This window comes from Neltuma alba, unplaced genomic scaffold, assembly GCF_004799145.2.
Source record: "Neltuma alba isolate B1F8T4 unplaced genomic scaffold, ASM479914v2 tig00001003_pilon, whole genome shotgun sequence".
In the NCBI taxonomy this organism is placed as follows: domain Eukaryota; kingdom Viridiplantae; phylum Streptophyta; class Magnoliopsida; order Fabales; family Fabaceae; genus Neltuma; species Neltuma alba.
Window position 1 is genome coordinate 14,391 of NW_021632289.1, and position 18,058 is coordinate 32,448.

Here is an 18,058-nt window from a genome sequence, read left to right on the forward strand (position 1 = left end):
TTTGGTATGGGCTTCTCTGAAGATAGCCCTAGCAACCAGATGGCGCCAAATCTCAACACGACGGGACTTACAGCCACAGCGTCGACCAATGCGCAGGGGAGTTCTGAATCAAGCTCAATATCAATCACCATTCATCGCTTGAATGGACAGAATTATTTCCAATGGTCCTCAAGCGTTCGACTATATGTGATGGGGAAGGGAAAATACGGTTATTTAACCGGAGCGGAAAAGAAACCAGATACTGGTAATGAGAAATATGCCACTTGGGAAGCCGAGAATTCAATGGTGCAGGCTTGGTTAGTCAACTCAATGACTACAGAAATCAGTGCACAATTTGCCTTCTTCCAATCTGCCAAAGAGGTATGGGACGCTACAAGGGACATGTTTGCCTCTCTCAAAAACAAGGCTGCAGTCCTGGAGATTGAACGATTCCTTCATGACTTCAAAAAGGGAAACTTGTCTGTCACGAAATACTACACTGATCTATTCGTTCAATGGCAGCAATTAGACATGTACGAATCACATGAGTGGACGTGTCCAGAAGATGCTGCTAGGTATGCAAAGATAAAGGAAGAAAAACGGATTTTCAAATTTCTCCTTGGTCTAGATGCTCCTTTTGAAGATGTGAGGGGAAGAATAATGAGCATGGACCCCTTGCCATCATTACGTGAAGTATTCTTCACAGTAAGAAACGAGGAGTGCAGAAAGAAGTTGACCTCTGATGATACTACAACCATGGCTGAAGTTCACCAACCTAGTGGATTTCTTTCTAAGGGAGACAGCAACGGAGAAAATAGAAACAAGTAGCAAAAATGGTGTGATCATTGTAAGAAGAAGGGACACACCCGAGATAATTGTTGGAAGATTCATGGCAGACCTCAATAAAGAGAAAGACCTGACAACCGTGGCTATACTGGAACCACAGAAGGAAAAACCAGAACAGAATTGAATAAAGAAGAACTCGAACTGCTGAGAAAAATACTTGAGAAACATGATTCTCAAGGATCAAATCGCTGCTGGATATACGGCCTATACAGGTAACGCTGTACTTGCTTTAAATACAAATGTTCACCATCGAAGAATGTGGATAGTGGATTCTGGCGCCACAGATCATATGACGGGTAATGGAGAGTTATTAAGTGACATAAAACCATGCCCACCGAATGTATATATAAAAGTGGCAGATGGTAAATCTTTGAAGGTTGAGGGTATCGGTACTGCATATATATCTCATAATATAATACTTCACAATGTCCTTTTTGCTCCGGGTTTAAGATGCAATCTTTTATCTGTTATAACAGTAACCTATCATCAGAATTGCAAAAATGGTGTGATCATTGTAAGAAGAAGGGCCACACCCGAGATAATTGTTGGAAGATTCATGGTAGACCTCAATAAAGAGAAAGACCTGACAACCGTGGCTATACTGGAACCACAGAAGGAAAAACCAGAACAGAATTGAATAAAGAAGAACTCGAACTGCTGAGAAAAATACTTGAGAAACATGATTCTCAAGGATCAACCATCGCTGCTGGATATACGGCCTATACAAGTAACGCTGTACTTGCTTTAAATACAAATGTTCACCATCGAAGAATGTGGATAGTGGATTCTGGCGCCACAGATCATATGACGGGTAATGGAGAGTTATTAAGTGACATAAAACCATGCCCACCGAATGTATATATAAAAGTGGCAGATGGTAAATCTTTGAAGGTTGAGGGTATCGGTACTGCATATATATCTCATAATATAATACTTCACAATGTCCTTTTTGCTCCGGGTTTAAGATGCAATCTTTTATCTGTTATAACAGTAACCTATCATCAGAATTGCAAAAATGGTGTGATCATTGTAAGAAGAAGGGCCACACCCGAGATAATTGTTGGAAGATTCATGGTAGACCTCAATAAAGAGAAAGACCTGACAACCGTGGCTATACTGGAACCACAGAAGGAAAAACCAGAACAGAATTGAATAAAGAAGAACTCGAACTGCTGAGAAAAATACTTGAGAAACATGATTCTCAAGGATCAACCATCGCTGCTGGATATACGGCCTATACAAGTAACGCTGTACTTGCTTTAAATACAAATGTTCACCATCGAAGAATGTGGATAGTGGATTCTGGCGCCACAGATCATATGACGGGTAATGGAGAGTTATTAAGTGACATAAAACCATGCCCACCGAATGTATATATAAAAGTGGCAGATGGTAAATCTTTGAAGGTTGAGGGTATCGGTACTGCATATATATCTCATAATATAATACTTCACAATGTCCTTTTTGCTCCGGGTTTAAGATGCAATCTTTTATCTGTTATAACAGTAACCTATCATTAGAATTGCAATGTCAATTTCTCATTTGCTGAATGTGTATTTCAGGACCTGAAGCAACGGAAGACGATTGGCGTAGCTAAGGTTCTAGATGGTCTCTACTGTTTGGAATTGAAAGGTCATATGAAATCAGAAGGGTCGCATATGGAAGCTACTTATTTTTCATCTGCTCTATCTACTAGTTCTACAAATAAAGATGTGTTACTTTGGCACTATAGGTTAGGCCACCCCAACCATCATTACATGTCAAAATTGTTTCCCTCTCTTATGAATAAAAGTGACTCCTTTTTTACATGTGATGTCTGCCAAATTGCAAAACACACAAGATCTTCCTATAAGCAACACCCTCACCATTTTTCTAAACCTTTCAGCATCATTCACACTGATATATGGGGACCATCTCGATTACCTTCACTAACTAAAGCCAAATGGTTTGTAACATTTATTGATGACCACACACGTTTAACTTGGGTTTACCTTTTGGAAAACAAATCTGATGTGTTATCCACCTTTATCACCTTTCATAAAATGATTATAACTCAGTTTCAGACACCAATTCTTACTGTTAGAAGTGATAACAGCAAAGAATACACCAGCTCAGGTTTTCAAAAATACCTAAGTGACCATGGGATTCTACACCAAACCAGTTGTGTCAACACCCCACAACAAAATGGGACTGCTGAACGCAAAAATAGACATATCCTTGAAGTAACTCGTGCCTTAATGTTCACCCATAATGTCCCTAAACTATATTGGGGGGAAGCAATCCTCACTGCTGCCTATCTTATCAATAGAATGCCCTCCAAAACCCTCAACTTCCACAGTCCCTTAGACCTCCTCACTCAAACCTATCCCACCAACCCTATTGCTCATAACCTTCCCTTAAAGGTCTTTGGATGTGTTGCTTATGTCCACCAACACCACGGTGGTAAATTGGACCCCAGAGCTCTCAAATGTATTTTCTTGGGCTACTCCTCCTCTCAAAAAGGGTACAAATGTTATTCCCCTACTCTTAAGAAATATTTCATCACCATGGATGTGAAATTCTTCAAATCACAAGGGTATTACCCCAATCCTCCCCTTCAGGGGGAGTATTCGAGTGAATGGGAGTTCCTAGAGCCTTGTCTACCTCAAAACACTGAAGTAGAATCTGTCACAGCCCCTGTCACAGCCCCTACCAGTTTTGAAACAATCCCAAACCAAGTTGTTCCTACATCTGTGGAGCCAAACAGATCTGTTTTGACAGAACCAGACCCTGAAACTGTCCCTGTATCACTCACTCCTACACCAGAACACACTCCAAATATGCCTCACTCAAACATGCTGCCTAGTAACACTATACAGGAACCAGAAGAAGGTGAAACAGAAGGAGCAACAGCAGGTGGATTTGAAAGAGAACAAAATTCAGAATCAATTCCAAATAGTAGCGATCCCTCTAGTCCATGGCAAAGCCAACCGCCAACTGTAACTTCAGATCCTGATGATCTTGGCTGGCCAATTGCTCTTAGAAAAGGGGTAAGACAATGTACTCGCCACCCTATAAGCAATTTTGTCTCCTATGACCATTTGTCTCCATGTATGAGGAGTTTTGTGACTAAGATTGAAGAAGAACAGATCCCTTCAACATTTGTGGAAGCCATTAAAGATCCAAGGTGGAAAGCAGCTATTAATGAAGAATTGAGGGCCTTGACCAAGAATAAAACTTGGCAGATTACAACACTTCCAGAAGGAAAGAAAGCAGTAGGGTGCAAATGGGTTTTTACAATTAAATACAATCCAGATGGGACAGTGAATAAATTCAAAGCTAGACTAGTAGCAAAAGGGTACTTGTAGACACAGGGAATCGATTATCAAGAAACTTTTGCACCGGTTGCAAAATTAAATACTATAAGAATACTACTGTCCCTAGCCGCCAATCTAGATTGGCCACTTCATCAACTTGATGTGAAAAATGCCTTCTTAAATGGGGATCTTGAAGAAGAAGTCTACATGAATGTTCCTGAGGGACTTGCGGAAGTTAATAAACCTGGAGCTGTTTGCAAACTATATAAATCACTCTATGGTTTGAAACAGTCACCAAGAGCCTGGTTTGAAAGGTTTGCTAAGGTTGTAAAGAACTCAGGATACATACAATGTCAAGCAGATGATACACTCTTTGTAAGACACTCAGGCACAAAAGTATCTATCCTAATTGTCTATGTTGATGACATAGTAGTCACAGGAAATGATGCAGAAGGGATTGAATAACTCAAGAAATCATTGGCAGTGGCTTTCGAAATAAAAGACCTAGGACGGTTAAGATACTTCCTAGGAATGGAGGTTGCAAGATCAAAAAAGGGTATATCAGTCTCTCAAAGAAAGTATACACTTGACCTACTCAAAGAGACAGGCATGCTGGGAGCTAAACCTTCACCTATACCTATGAACTCCTCAGTTGATCTAGAGTACAGAAAGGATGGGGTTCCAGTAGATGCTGAAAGATATAAGCGACTGGTTGGAAAACTTATCTACCTCTCATACAAGGCCCGACATAAGTTATGCAGTGGGTATAGTCAGCCAATTCTCAAATGGACCACAGGAACACCACATGGAGGCAATCTATACAATCCTAAGATACTTGAAGATGACCCCTGGTAGAGGACTCTTCTTTCAAAAAGGGGAATCTAGAAATATGACCATCTATACTGATGCTGGCCATGCCAGAACCAAGGTAGATAGGAGGTCAACTGGAGGATATTTCACTTTTGTGTGGGGCAACTTGGTGACTTGGAGGAGCAAAAAGCAGACCGTTGTGTCCAGAAGTAGTGCAGAAGCAGAGCTAAGGGCACTAGCAGATGGAGTATGTGAAGGCCTATGGGTAACTCGAGTTCTTAGAGAAATTGGTGTGAGGAAAATACCTTCAATTAAAATTTGGTGTGATAGTATGTCAGCACTACAGATGGTTCAGAATCCAGTACATCATGAAAGAACAAAGCATGTTGATATCGACAGGCACTTCATCAAAGAGAAAGTAATATCACAAGAAATTGATCTCTCATACATAAACACTAATAATCAAGTGGCAGATGTTCTCACCAAGCCATTGGACCGGCCCAAGTTTGAATTCTTTAGAAGCAAGCTGGGCATGTTAGACTTCTACCTGCCAGCTTGAGGGGGCGTGTTGGTTAGTGGGCCGTGGGCCTAAAACCCTAATTTAATATGTTTCTCTTGTTAACCTAGGTTACTAAGGCTGCCGTTAGGTTTAGCATTAAATCTGTTAGATATTATTCTGATTTCCTCTTTGAACCTGATTGTATCCTAGAATCTCGGTCTATCCCTAAAAGACCGCAGTCTTCTCTCTCTCTACACGGTCCCTATGTATCTATATATATTGCTGCCTACTCTGAATAAAATACAATCTACATTCATCACAAATTCACACACAACTCAAGGGGTGCAAGCTGACTCCTCTAAGGTCAAAGCCATGATTAAGTGGCTGGTGCCCAAGGACGTTAGGAGCTTGAGGGGTTTCTTGGGCCTTACTGGTTATTACCGAAAGTTTATTAAAGACTATAGAAGGATTGCAGCACCACTGACAGAGTTGTTAAAAAGGAACACTTACCAATGGACTGAAAAAGCGCGAGTAGCATTTGAACAACTAAAGGAGGCAATGGTCAAGGCCCCTGTACTAGCTATGCCGGATTTTTCACTACCCTTTGAGATAGAGGCTGATGCCTGCGGAACTGGAGTAGGAGCAGTGTTAATGCAGTGTGGGAGACCTATAGCTTATTTCAGCCAGCAACTTTCAGAAAGAAACAGGAGGGGGTCGGTCTATGAGAAAGAAATGATCGCAATTGTTCTAGCTGTGAAAAAGTGGTAGCACTACTTGGCCGCCCAACCGATTATTATTAAAACTTATCAGAAGGCCCTAAAGCATCTCCTGGAGCAACAAATCATTGCACCTGATCAAAAGGGATGGGTTTCAAAGCTCATCGGGTACAAGTTCGAAATACAATACAAGCTAGGTAAGGAAAATAGGGCAGCAGACGCTCTGTCAAGAAGAGACAGCAATGAGAAATGCCTAAATGCTTTTTCAATGTGGCAATATGCTAATATGGAAGAGTTTGAAACCGAAGTGACAAAAGATGACAAGCTGTGTGACATCCTGCAAGGATTGCTAACCGGGAAACCAGTTCCAGCAAGGTATTCGTTGAAGCACGGGTGCCTAGTATATCAGAACAGGCTAGTCTTACCGAAACAGTCTGCCAAGACCACTGCTCTGATAAAAGAGTTCCACAACTCCCCCATAGGAGGACATTCGGGGTATTTACGTACCTTCAAGCAGCTTTCTGAGGTGGTGTACTGGGAAGGAATGAAGAAGGATGTGCAAGAACAAGTGGCCAAGTGTGAAGTATGCCAACGCAACAAGTACAAAGCACTAAGTCCAGCAGGATTGCTGCAGCCTCTTCCCATCCCTTCTCAAGTATGGGAGGACATTAGTATGGACTTTATTGTTGGGTTACCCAAGGCTCACAGATTTGATACAGTCATGGTAGTGGTTGACCGCCTTACAAAGTATGCTCATTTTGTACCCCTACACCACCCTTTCACAGCTAAAGATGTGGCAGAAGTATTTATTAAAGAGATAGTAAGGCTCTATGGGTTCCACAAATCCATAGTTTCTGACCGGGATAGGGTCTTCATCAATCACTTCTGGAAGGAGTTGTTCACTCTGTCTGGTACTACCTTGAAATACAGCTCTAGGTATCATCCACAAACGGATGGCCAGACCGAGGTAAATCACAGCCTGAAAACTTACCTTCGCTGTTTTGCTGGAGAGTGCCCAAAACGATGGATTCGAATGTTACCCTGGGCTGAATTCTGGTTTAATACTTCTTACAATCGTTCCATAGACACCACTCCATTCAAGGCCTTGTATGGCCAGGATCCCCCTACCATTTTCAAGTGGCAAGATGAACTCTCAAAGGTAGAGGAAGTCAATGAGCAGATTAAAGAAAGGAATGAGATGTTGCATGTTCTTAAAACGCACCTCGAGCAAGCTCAAGTGAAAATGCAGGAGCAAGCGAACAAGAAGAGAAGAGATCTGGAATTCGCAATGGGAGATTGGGTATATCTAAAGATTCGTCCTTACAAATTAAAGAATTTGGCTAGGAGACAACATGAAAAATTAGCCCCAAGATACTATGGGCCTTATGAGATAACTCAGAGAATTGGGAAGGTCGCCTACAAGCTGAGGTTGCCTGAAACAGCACGGATTCATCCTGTTTTCCATATATCCCAACTGAAGAAATCAATCCTTCCTATGGAAAACACTCAACCATTACCTGATTCTTTATCTGAAGAATATGAATTGCAAGTACAGCCCCAAGATGTCCTCAAGGTGCGCAAGATGACTGATGGCACTCAGCAAGTCCTGATTAAATGGTGTAATCTACCTAGCCATGACAACACTTGGGAAGACATGCAGACCATACAGAACCAATTTCCATACTTTCCCCTTGAGGACAAGGTGAAACTTCTGGGAGCGGCAAATGATGGACCCAACCCGGTGACTCATCAAGTTTACAAGAAAAGGCAGCCCAAACCGGGAGATGGCGTCAGTAGACAAGCAGTGGGTCCAAGAGAACTGCAACAGCCCACTAGGCCCACCCAGAGTTAGTTTTCTAGGGTTGCATGCTCTTGGGGGGGAGTAAGAAGAACCGGGAGGATGCTTTGGGAGAGCCTCTGACCTCTCTAATGTCAGGGAGGCCCTTGTCTCTAGTTGTTTTCACTGTTTCATTCCGTTGTTGCTAGTTCCATGTTTATTTCCATTACTATAACTAGGAGTACCAGTCATTTTCCACGGTATTCCCTTGCTGTACTGTTTATCCTAGTTGCTTGGCAATCTTAATACGAAAGAACATCCAGCTCCATCAAATATTTTACCCAAAAAAATGAAATGATCCTTATATCATTTAATTCCCAATTCCTAATATATGAATCATCAATATATGATAGTGAATTTGAATCCATGATAACTGCAGCATTACTGCCCATGCATCTATATAGCAATCTTGTTTTCCAAATTATAGGTTTTCTTGTTGATTTTTTAAAATTTAACCTATCATAGAGCTACATGTAGTTTTCTCTCAAAATATTTCTATCATTGATCCAGATCTCCCACCTCTACTTCAAAAGTTGAATCGTTTATATCACACACACACACACACACACATGGAAAGAAGAAAACTCCAAAAGGATTTTTTTAAGAAAAAGGGTACTAATAATAAAGGTTGGTCGAATGGTAAATCATGGACTAAACAATTACACGTCCCAATTGATTGAAAGCATGTACCAAAAGTATACAAGGCTATGTACTAAATTTTTTTTTTTTTCCAAAACTAAAACAGCATTTACTATTATATTAATAAATTTTAATTTAGTACCTATTTTTAAAAACTGTTCATAAAACAAGATTTCCTTACATTTGCAAGGGTCACTTCAAGTTAATATTAAATGTTCCAACTTGTTTTGATCGTCAATTAGATACTTAGCAGCCTGCAGCCTGCCCCGAACACTTAATTTACATATATTTATTTATAATTAAACATATAGTCATGTCATGTGACAATGCCAATTAGACATATTAAATAAAAGCATAAAAAATATATGTCCAACATAGTGATACATTGGTTTTGAATTATACCACTAGTTGTTTGGATATGTTGATTCCTTTTTGGGATTTTATAAACCAGCCCTATGAAAATGAGTCTCAGCTTTAAAACAAAAAATTATAATAAGGGTTAATATAATATTTGGTCCCTCAAATTTACCCTCATTTGGTTTTGGTTCCTCAAGTTTCAAACTATAGGTTTTGATCCTCTAGGGGCAAAATGGTCCAGGAATTTATTGAATTATAGGGACCAATGTTTTAAATAAAAAGAAACTTGAGGAACCAAAACCTATAGTTTGAAACTTGAGGGACCAAAAATTATATTAACCCAAAAAATAATAATAACAAAAGAAAACAAAATTGTTTTCCCCAGATTTAAGACTTCTGCCAACCCATTAGCAAAACACACCTAAAATATGAATACAAGGATCGGGACTATAATATCATCCATACCTTACCCACAATCATCCCTACACTAGTAATGATGACATGTATCAAATAGGCCAGCCACTATGCCCGTATGTAGGACCTGATATAAGACTATGGAAAATTAGAGATCAAATGATACTCCTCTGGTCCTATTCGTCCTTAACATAGGTCTCCTCATTAAAATTTATTATATGAATGCACAATTTTACTCCTAATTTATTATTTAACTATGATTTTCTTGGAAAGTATATGTATTAAATAGGGGTGAAATTGGAAAGTTATTAAATTTTAAGATAAAAGTAATTGCTCTCAAGCATTCCAGCCTTAGTGTCCATAACAGAAAATATATGTTGCTACTTTACAGAGCCGCATTGAATAACCACAAAGTTTCATTTACTTTCAGCAAAATTCCAGATTAATGCACTTGCAAATGAAAATGGACAAAGACTTCCATATTCAGAGAAATTAATGCATTTTTTGTAAAACAAGTTTCATGAGTTAGCAAGAACTGCAGTACTACTGCATAAATAATTTCAGCCAAGATTCCCCCGTAATTCAATCAAAAACATCCACAAACACGCTAGAGAGGTTTAAGTTCATCCAGCCAACATACCATAGTGGGATTTTTAGTCATTGCCCAAACTTCCACAGGTGCATCACGAAGCAAAATTACCAGGTACCTAAATTATTGTGATATTAAATTGTTAGAAACCAAAAGCAGACATAAAGTACACTTTATGATCAAATTAGAAGCAAAAAGTTGTGTTATATTAAGCCCAGTCTCATCAATTCACAAATACATATAAACCCACTGCTTCTGAACAAATTTCAATTCAAAATGTTTTTCATAAAGTCACTAAACGGCATCTAACTTGTCCAAAAAATTTTATATTTGTAAGTGAATATGAATTACAAGTTTTGTATTAAAACAGAAGTACACAGAGATACTGTAAATTTGTCACCAAAACAAACTCAAAAGCTGAATCAATAATTGTAAAATTTTGCAATTTGCATGGTTGATACATCTTCTCCATTGCATCCTTATGCTGGCTTCAATGTCTCCCATGTAGATAGTGTTCTAATATATAGATAGTGTTCTGATATATAATAGTAACAAGAAGAGGGATTATAGCGTGTCAGAAAACGATCCCCTAGATCGCAGTCTGAGAGGTTCATCAAAGCTATAAATTGCAAGGGCATCCCCATGGTCAAGTCAATCAGACAATATATCAAAGTATCCCTCAAGGATAAATTGTTACACCCAAGGGGTGCACAGATAACATCATCACAAGGAGGCACACAAAGAAATAATCAGCCTTAAGGTGTTAGCAACGACACTGAAATCCAGGACTTTGAAGTCCTAGGCTACATTGCTACAATGAATGAATTTTAAGGGACTGGGAGTAGGAATGGGTTTTAAAAACATGTATGGCAAGCTATGGGAATACTTGAATAATTTTTATACAACATATGTAATTATAATTCCAAAGGACTATAATAACCTTGCCAAAAAAATCAGAAAATAAGGAAGCACCACAACTACACCATTAGCTAACCACCGTGACCACTGCAAGCGGGGCCAAGGTGCACTAATGACTTGCTGAAGTTAGGATGCCAAGCTGCAACTAGTTGAGTCTCCTATAGAGGGAGATTACAACTTGAGTTTACTCAGGAAAGGCCCGTTTGACAATTAGAGCTTCCAAATATTATTTTTATTTTCATTTTGGAATCCTCCATCAGCATTTGAAGTTACAAGAGTCCCCATATATTCAATCCGTGATCCATGAATATTCAAAGACTATTGTTCAATGAGATTCATTAATTATTCACAAAACATGATGTGGATTTGAGATTCACCTTCCGGATGATGATGCTCTTAAAGCTCTTATTGGTGCACGCTCCGGCTTTTGAAGGACTCGGAAAATTCTATTAAGTCCACTTCGAACACAGGTCACCACTAACTTGTTAATATAACCGCCAGATTTTTCATTAACCTAGGTCCATATATTGCAGAACATTTCAAACATAAAGTTTTGAAATTAGAGACGACTAAAAATAAATAAAAAATTAAAAAACTAAAGAAGGGTGGATTGAGTACTATGAATAATTCATAACCCTTATCATACAGATAGACAGCACAAATAATTTGAAAATGAAGATTATCCCCCCAAAAAAAAAAGCATTTTGGTGAAGAAAAGTATAGAAATAATATAAATATAAATCAATATTCCCAAAAAGAGGTGCCAAAATTAATTATGAATTTACCTGGGTATAAGAAAATGATACCAGCTTAGAATTTCCTAACCATCGTAGTCCCCTAACGATACCATTATGAACAGATAAACTTGAAGCAACAGCATTAGCGGAAACATCAATTACATCAATAGTCCCATTCTGAGTTCCCAAAGCAACCAAAGAAACAGCTACGGCAGGATGGTTTCCTCCACCTTCACAAAAAATAACATCAGTAAATAATATAGGGAGCATGATGTGAATGCAGCCTCTATCAAAAGGCCATACTAAATATAATACAATATATAGATTTTTTAGAACATAAACTAACGGGCCAAAGTTGACATTAGAGAAGGAATCGGTACGGCCAATGTAGTCACTGTCGAAGAAAGCAGCTGAAGCTGTCCAACTAAGCTCATCTGCAACACATGGAAAAGGGAAAACCAATATTAGATGTTTGTCAATTTTGCAAAATTTGATAGTATAATTTCAGAAGCTTTTAGCTGACAAAGAAAATTATATTGGTTGCATTCTAGAACTCACATGCTATTCACAGCACAAAAAAATAAAGACTCAGACTATCAGTAAGATCTCAGTATATGCACATAGGCATCCAGAATTTTGGCACTCAAATAATGAGAATAATGTGTGTTCCTGCTGTCACCCTCAAAGAAAGATGTATCCCTTGGACCCCGCTATTTTCCATTGCCAATCTTGACAATTATTTTCTAAAAGGAGGCAAAGTAGATTGATAAGTGATGATATTCAAGACTTACCTTTACACGTATATAATATATATGGCCACAAGAACCAACAATGCAGACAGCACCATATTACTAGCACATAAGACTGCACAAGCATTTAGGCATACAGAGAGATGAATGAATAATCCATATTTGTATCATGTCTTGCTTGAATAGCAAAGGTTGATTGCGCTTGATAAGTGACTAAATTCAACAAACCGGGCCACTAACTATTCATTATTTTTTTAGTAGATTAATTAATTGATCATTATCCATTTGATGATAAAAACCTTACTCATGTTTTCATAAAATGTTACATTAATTTGAACTCCTGTAATTTGCGAATCCTCCACATTAGCATCCAAATGCTATTTCATCTATTATAATCCTTAAGCTTGAAATCATAATACCATTCTAAAAGAGGGAAAGATGGGTTTAATTGTTTGTTTCGAACTTCTCAATTGGTGAAGTATAATAGTAAACAGGATGCACCAGTGACCAGCTATAGAGTTTCATTGTACGTAAAACTCTACTGTCAAGGACTACAAAGTACCTGGCCAAACAGCAAAATCAGTAAATTAACTATCATTATGTTCATTTTCCCTCAAAACCAATCAACAACCAATAAAACCAATAAAAACAGGATAGGTAAAAAAAAATTTCCCATTCAAAACAATTAAAAAAAAAAAAAAAAAAAAAGAAACACACTAAACCTCACACCATGGGCCTCAGTCACCACTGACATCCAACCCAAGCAAACATTCATTAGTCTAGTTATTGCCAGCAATTTATATTAGCACTTCTCTCCCATGTGGGACTGGAGCTCCTCTTTGACAAGCTTCAACCTTCAATCACTAACAGCAATTATAAGGTTTTCCCTCTTTACATTTTGAAGTCTTTCTTCTACTTCCTTGAGGAATCAAGCTTCGCTAAATTCAAGTTGTCAATACCCAATCTCTTATTTGTACATAACATGTAATGAGGGAGCTCAGTCACGCATAACTGGTGAGCTCAGAAAATGCAAATTTATGAAATGTTAGTTAACTTTGTCAATAATGAATCTCCATTAAGTTCACTATGTCACTAAAGCACTATGAGTGGAAACCCTAAATAACTCATTTATCCATTTAGTTCAGTACTTTAATTGACTTCCATAATATTAATTTTCATGTTTTATCTTTATATTTTTCTTACACAGTAATATTTTGGACTAATAATTTGTAACAAACCCAACCAACCAATTATACATCATATAGATGATTATCTTGTATATATAATTTTCACGCATGACAGAGTAGATTCTTAATACTAATTTTAGGTGATGTCAGGTGAAGAATATCCACCAAATGGACAAGCAACAAAGTTTCCCATTTTGAATGGAGATTGCTGCACTATACAGTGTTGATTAAATTTGCTCTCATACGCATTTGATAAGCTAAACATATGGAAGATTAAAAATATATGAGATATTAAGATCAATAGATCATAATAATGTTGAGTTAGCTGACACTTCATAGAAATATTCAGTGCTAACATTATAGTTTTCTTCTTTTAGTGAAAGATATAGGCCGTAGTTATCACTTTAGCAATTTATTATCTTAGAATTTTAATATACAAAATTAAACAAAAACAAACATACTACAAATTCAACCACAGTTAAACCAACAAACGGGAAGCATGTGTCTTCACTAGTCCAATGACCAATCCAACATATCGATATCATGAATTGAACAAACCCAAGAAAGCTGGTTTTACCATATCAATTCAAAGTATCCAGATACAATGTTTAAAAACGGAAAAGGGGAGAGAAAACAACTTGCTAGTCAAATCCAAAAAGCATTGAAGAGAATCAAGGAAAATAAAATGCAGTCATTGTAGATCGTAGAATAAAAACAATGGAAGAATCCCTATATATTATGAGGGATAAAAGGAACTAAATGCAAGAAAGATAATGGGCCAGCATGATGGGCTCAATAATTCCCCGCATGAATCTATAGCAATGCTGTAATATGATTACTAAAAGAAGGAAAATAGAATTATATGTGTGTACTTTATATCTATGCAATTTGATTAAGCAATGTGAACCCATAAATGCCAAGTGCAAACTACTGCCTCTGGTCCTTAATATAAAAACTAGTTAGAGATTGAATTTAATCCTAAATATAAGACCCAAATTTACTTTGCTTCTTAAATTTATAATGTTTTCTCTAACATATCCTAATTGATTGCAACGGATTCCCACCAAGAGAGAGTTCCAATGCACACAAATAAAGAGGATAGTTTAAGAAAGTCAGCATGCATTTATTACAATTAACCAACTTCACTAATTTCCTTAATTTTTCTAAATTTAACTCTTATACTAAGGACCAGAGAAAGTGCTATATGGATATATAGTTACCTTTAGAATAGTATTTTCCTGGTTGATGGTTGAGCTTGACAGATAGCTTTTAGAAGATACTGTGGTATTAGCACCAGTACCTATTAATGATTTTGTGCTGTCATCATCAACCGAATCTGACTTCTTATCATCCTTTTGGATGTCCGGCTTCCCTTCAGCAGTCAAGATCCAGTTCCATAATTTTCCATCATCAGAAATAGAGATCAAATGTGTCTCAAAAACTATAAAAGACTTGTCGATGAAATCAAAGGGATTATCAGGATCCTTGTCGAGGTAAGTAGAACTAGGCACATTAGTCTTCGCAATGTTCTGAAGAATGGAATTTGACTGGCTTAAAACAACAGCAAGTACTGAAGGGGAAGGAACAGAGGTGCCAAGTGAGGGCATTAACTCTTCGATGGCGCTCATGGTATACACCTGTTCCCCTCTGTAATGACATGAAGGCATGTAATATGAGGAAACGGAGAGGGGGAACTCAAGTTCCTACAGAGATAAAATATGACCTCCTATATGATCAATGTAGTTTGGCAGAGAAAAAATGTTTGTTCTGTCTTATTAGCTCATGGGTAAGTACATATATGTAGGACTCAGCTAGGGTTACAGGGATCAAAACTAAATCAAATTATAGTCTGATTTTTCTTCCCTAATATTTGATAAATTAAAACACAATTAATGATATAATCGGAATTTACTTAATGCTCAACGGTCATTTGCAATGGGCCAAGACCATGTCCTCATTCAACAATCATTACTTTGTCTATTTTCCTCTGACAATTTACTGAAAGCCATTACATAGATCTAACATCTTTTCTTGACATTTCACTAACAGGCCAAAAGTTGTTTGCTCCCTCGAACGTATCAAGGAGGATTGGCTTGCCCACATCCCACCCCACCCTTCACTAACACATTTGAAAGGTCCTCTTTTTTTTCCTTTTCTGGCGAATGAAAGCATTGCTTTTAACACTTAAGAACATGGACATTTTGAATTCCAATGCACCCTATATTCCATAGAGGCGGGCATTCTACTACATATGTACATCCAAGATAGTCAAGCATCTTATTGGCCAGTGTGAAAATGTTAGCATGTCAATCACAGAATACCTTCTTTTTTCATGATAACTACAGAATAAGTTCTTAATAAAATATATTTAGTATTTAGTATTACTAACATTGCCCAGAATCATCAGGAGAAAAAAGTTCAAGAACTGTTAGAATGGCAAACTGCTACAAGAATACACTCGCCCATTCATTCCACTGTGTTTTTCAATTAGGATGTATTTTTCTTTTCATTTCTTTAATCATTTGCATTGTAATCCACTTGTAAATGACTATTTTTTAAATGTTCCAGCTCCATTCATCTAAATAAGCCCAAGGGCAGTAGTTGCCTCAACGCTTATCATTATTTAGGATGCATGCCGCTAGCACACCTTTAATCTTCTTAATGATGCAAATCAGCCCCAGACCCAGTTTTAAAAGATCATGTAGACACTGTATTATGTACGATAACATATTGAAGTTCCAATCAGCACTCCCTCCAAATTAATTCTAAACAAATTAACAGAAAATTTATCAAGCTCAGCATGACAGAAAATTTTGCTTTTTGCATTCGTAGCTGCTGCCCTTATTTGTCATAGCAGTGTTTTATTGCTCTCTGACAACCCCCAACAGCTGATACTTTCTGTCTTTGAAGAGCTATGCATAGTTCACACCTGATTAAGAGATACACCCAAATATTCATAGTTCAAGGCAAGAAATGCTTACGGTTTCCTACGCCAGGTGCTGAGCTTGCCATCGAGATGAGCACAGTAAATCCACTCGTTGTTTAGATCAAGCAATACCTCAGCAAACTTCCCGCAACCACGAGGCAATGCAGCAGCAAAAAGAGTGGTCTCGTACTGCAAATCAAACACAATCAACTCTTTCGGAAATGTGATGAACAATATGTGCCTCCATTGCGGGGAAAACGCGAACCTCGCCACATAAAGCGAAAACAACGCCGATGCAGGCGACGTTGACACATCACTCGCGTCTCTTTCCAGCTTACTCAGTTCGCTACAATCGGTCCGTATCTGAAACTCCTTTATCACGAAGCTGCTTTCACTTTCACCAAGAATCATAATACTTAAGAGAAAGCCTTTAAGCCCGAGTGCGCAGATGTGACGAGAATCCAAAGGGTCCCGGCGAAGGCAAGAAAAGAATTCAGGGGATGCGTCGTACTTCCAAACACACCGACCAGTCATCGTGTTATAAAGGGAAATCGTAGACGGTCCGTTGATAGCAACAAGGAAGTAAAAGTCGGGTCGAGCTTGAACCCAACACAAGTCTTGAATTCCGAGTTTTGAATCTGTCTCGAACCACATAACAGCGATTTTGAGTCTAAAATCGAGCAAAGCAATGCGTCCTTGACGATCACCGGCGGCAATCAGAAGGTGGGAAGAGGAAGGCTCTGTGGATAGAAGGTCGTGATTCAGAGAAAGTGGGGTCCAGCGTACAGAGGTAACAAATGGGGAAAGAGATGGAGCGGTGGAAGATGAAGATGGCGAAGACGGGGGCGGCATGGGAATGGCGGAGACGAGCTGCATAGAGCGAGTATCGACGACGGAAACGGAACTGCCTGAAGGGAATGCAAGAAGATCATGGGAGCTCAAGTCCGCGGATCCAAAATTGTTGCGGCTTGGAGGTCCTGGAAGCATGCAATTCCAAGAGTCTGGACTTGATCTTGGATTCGACATTGCAATGCTTCGCCGATTTCGATCAATTCAGATGAACGAAGAAGGACCAGAAGCAGATTGGCTTAGATCGCAAGAATGAGTCTCAGCGAAGTCTTGAAATGTCTTCCGTTTTCCCTGACTAGTCCTCGCAGCACCTACTGCTGTGTAGATACCACAGAGAGAATTGAAAAATTAGCGCTTGTTGGAGCGCGCTGCGATTTCGGGGTCCTCCTATGGACTATATATAGAGTGGCAATGAGGCATAGGGACACAACTGCGCATGTTGGAATTCAGAGAGGCCGCTGGAAATCTTTAAGAGCCCAGTGAAATTGGCGTGAAATTATATTAATTACTACCTCCGGTCCTTAATATAAGACTCCGTTTGACTTTTTGTTTGGTCTTAATTATAAGACCCCAATCCATTTTTTCTCTCATATTTATGTATTTTTTTCCAAGATAGTCCTTCTAATAATGATAGTTCTAGCCAATACACTTAATTAGTAAGGATATTTTAGGAATGACAATACTTATTTATTACAAATAACTAACTTAAC

At 38.4% G+C, this 18,058-nt stretch overlaps 1 protein-coding gene across 1 annotated transcript in view; it reads right to left on the reverse strand.

The window, feature by feature from the left end:
• Nucleotides 1-17,711, reverse strand: part of LOC114749773 (WD repeat-containing protein 11) — a gene marked incomplete at its 3' end in the record, with an annotated part of 32,096 nt that extends 14,385 nt beyond the window's left edge. The window contains exons 1-6 of the mRNA XM_028938312.1: nt 16,555-17,711; nt 14,794-15,220; nt 11,984-12,071; nt 11,686-11,867; nt 11,278-11,414; nt 10,034-10,100 (exon numbers count right to left, since the gene is read on the reverse strand). Coding sequence (XP_028794145.1) covers nt 10,034-10,100; nt 11,278-11,414; nt 11,686-11,867; nt 11,984-12,071; nt 14,794-15,220; nt 16,555-17,525 — 1,872 coding nt within the window. The remainder of the gene's footprint in view (nt 1-10,033; nt 10,101-11,277; nt 11,415-11,685; nt 11,868-11,983; nt 12,072-14,793; nt 15,221-16,554) is intronic.
• Nucleotides 17,712-18,058: the final 347 nt, after the last annotated feature.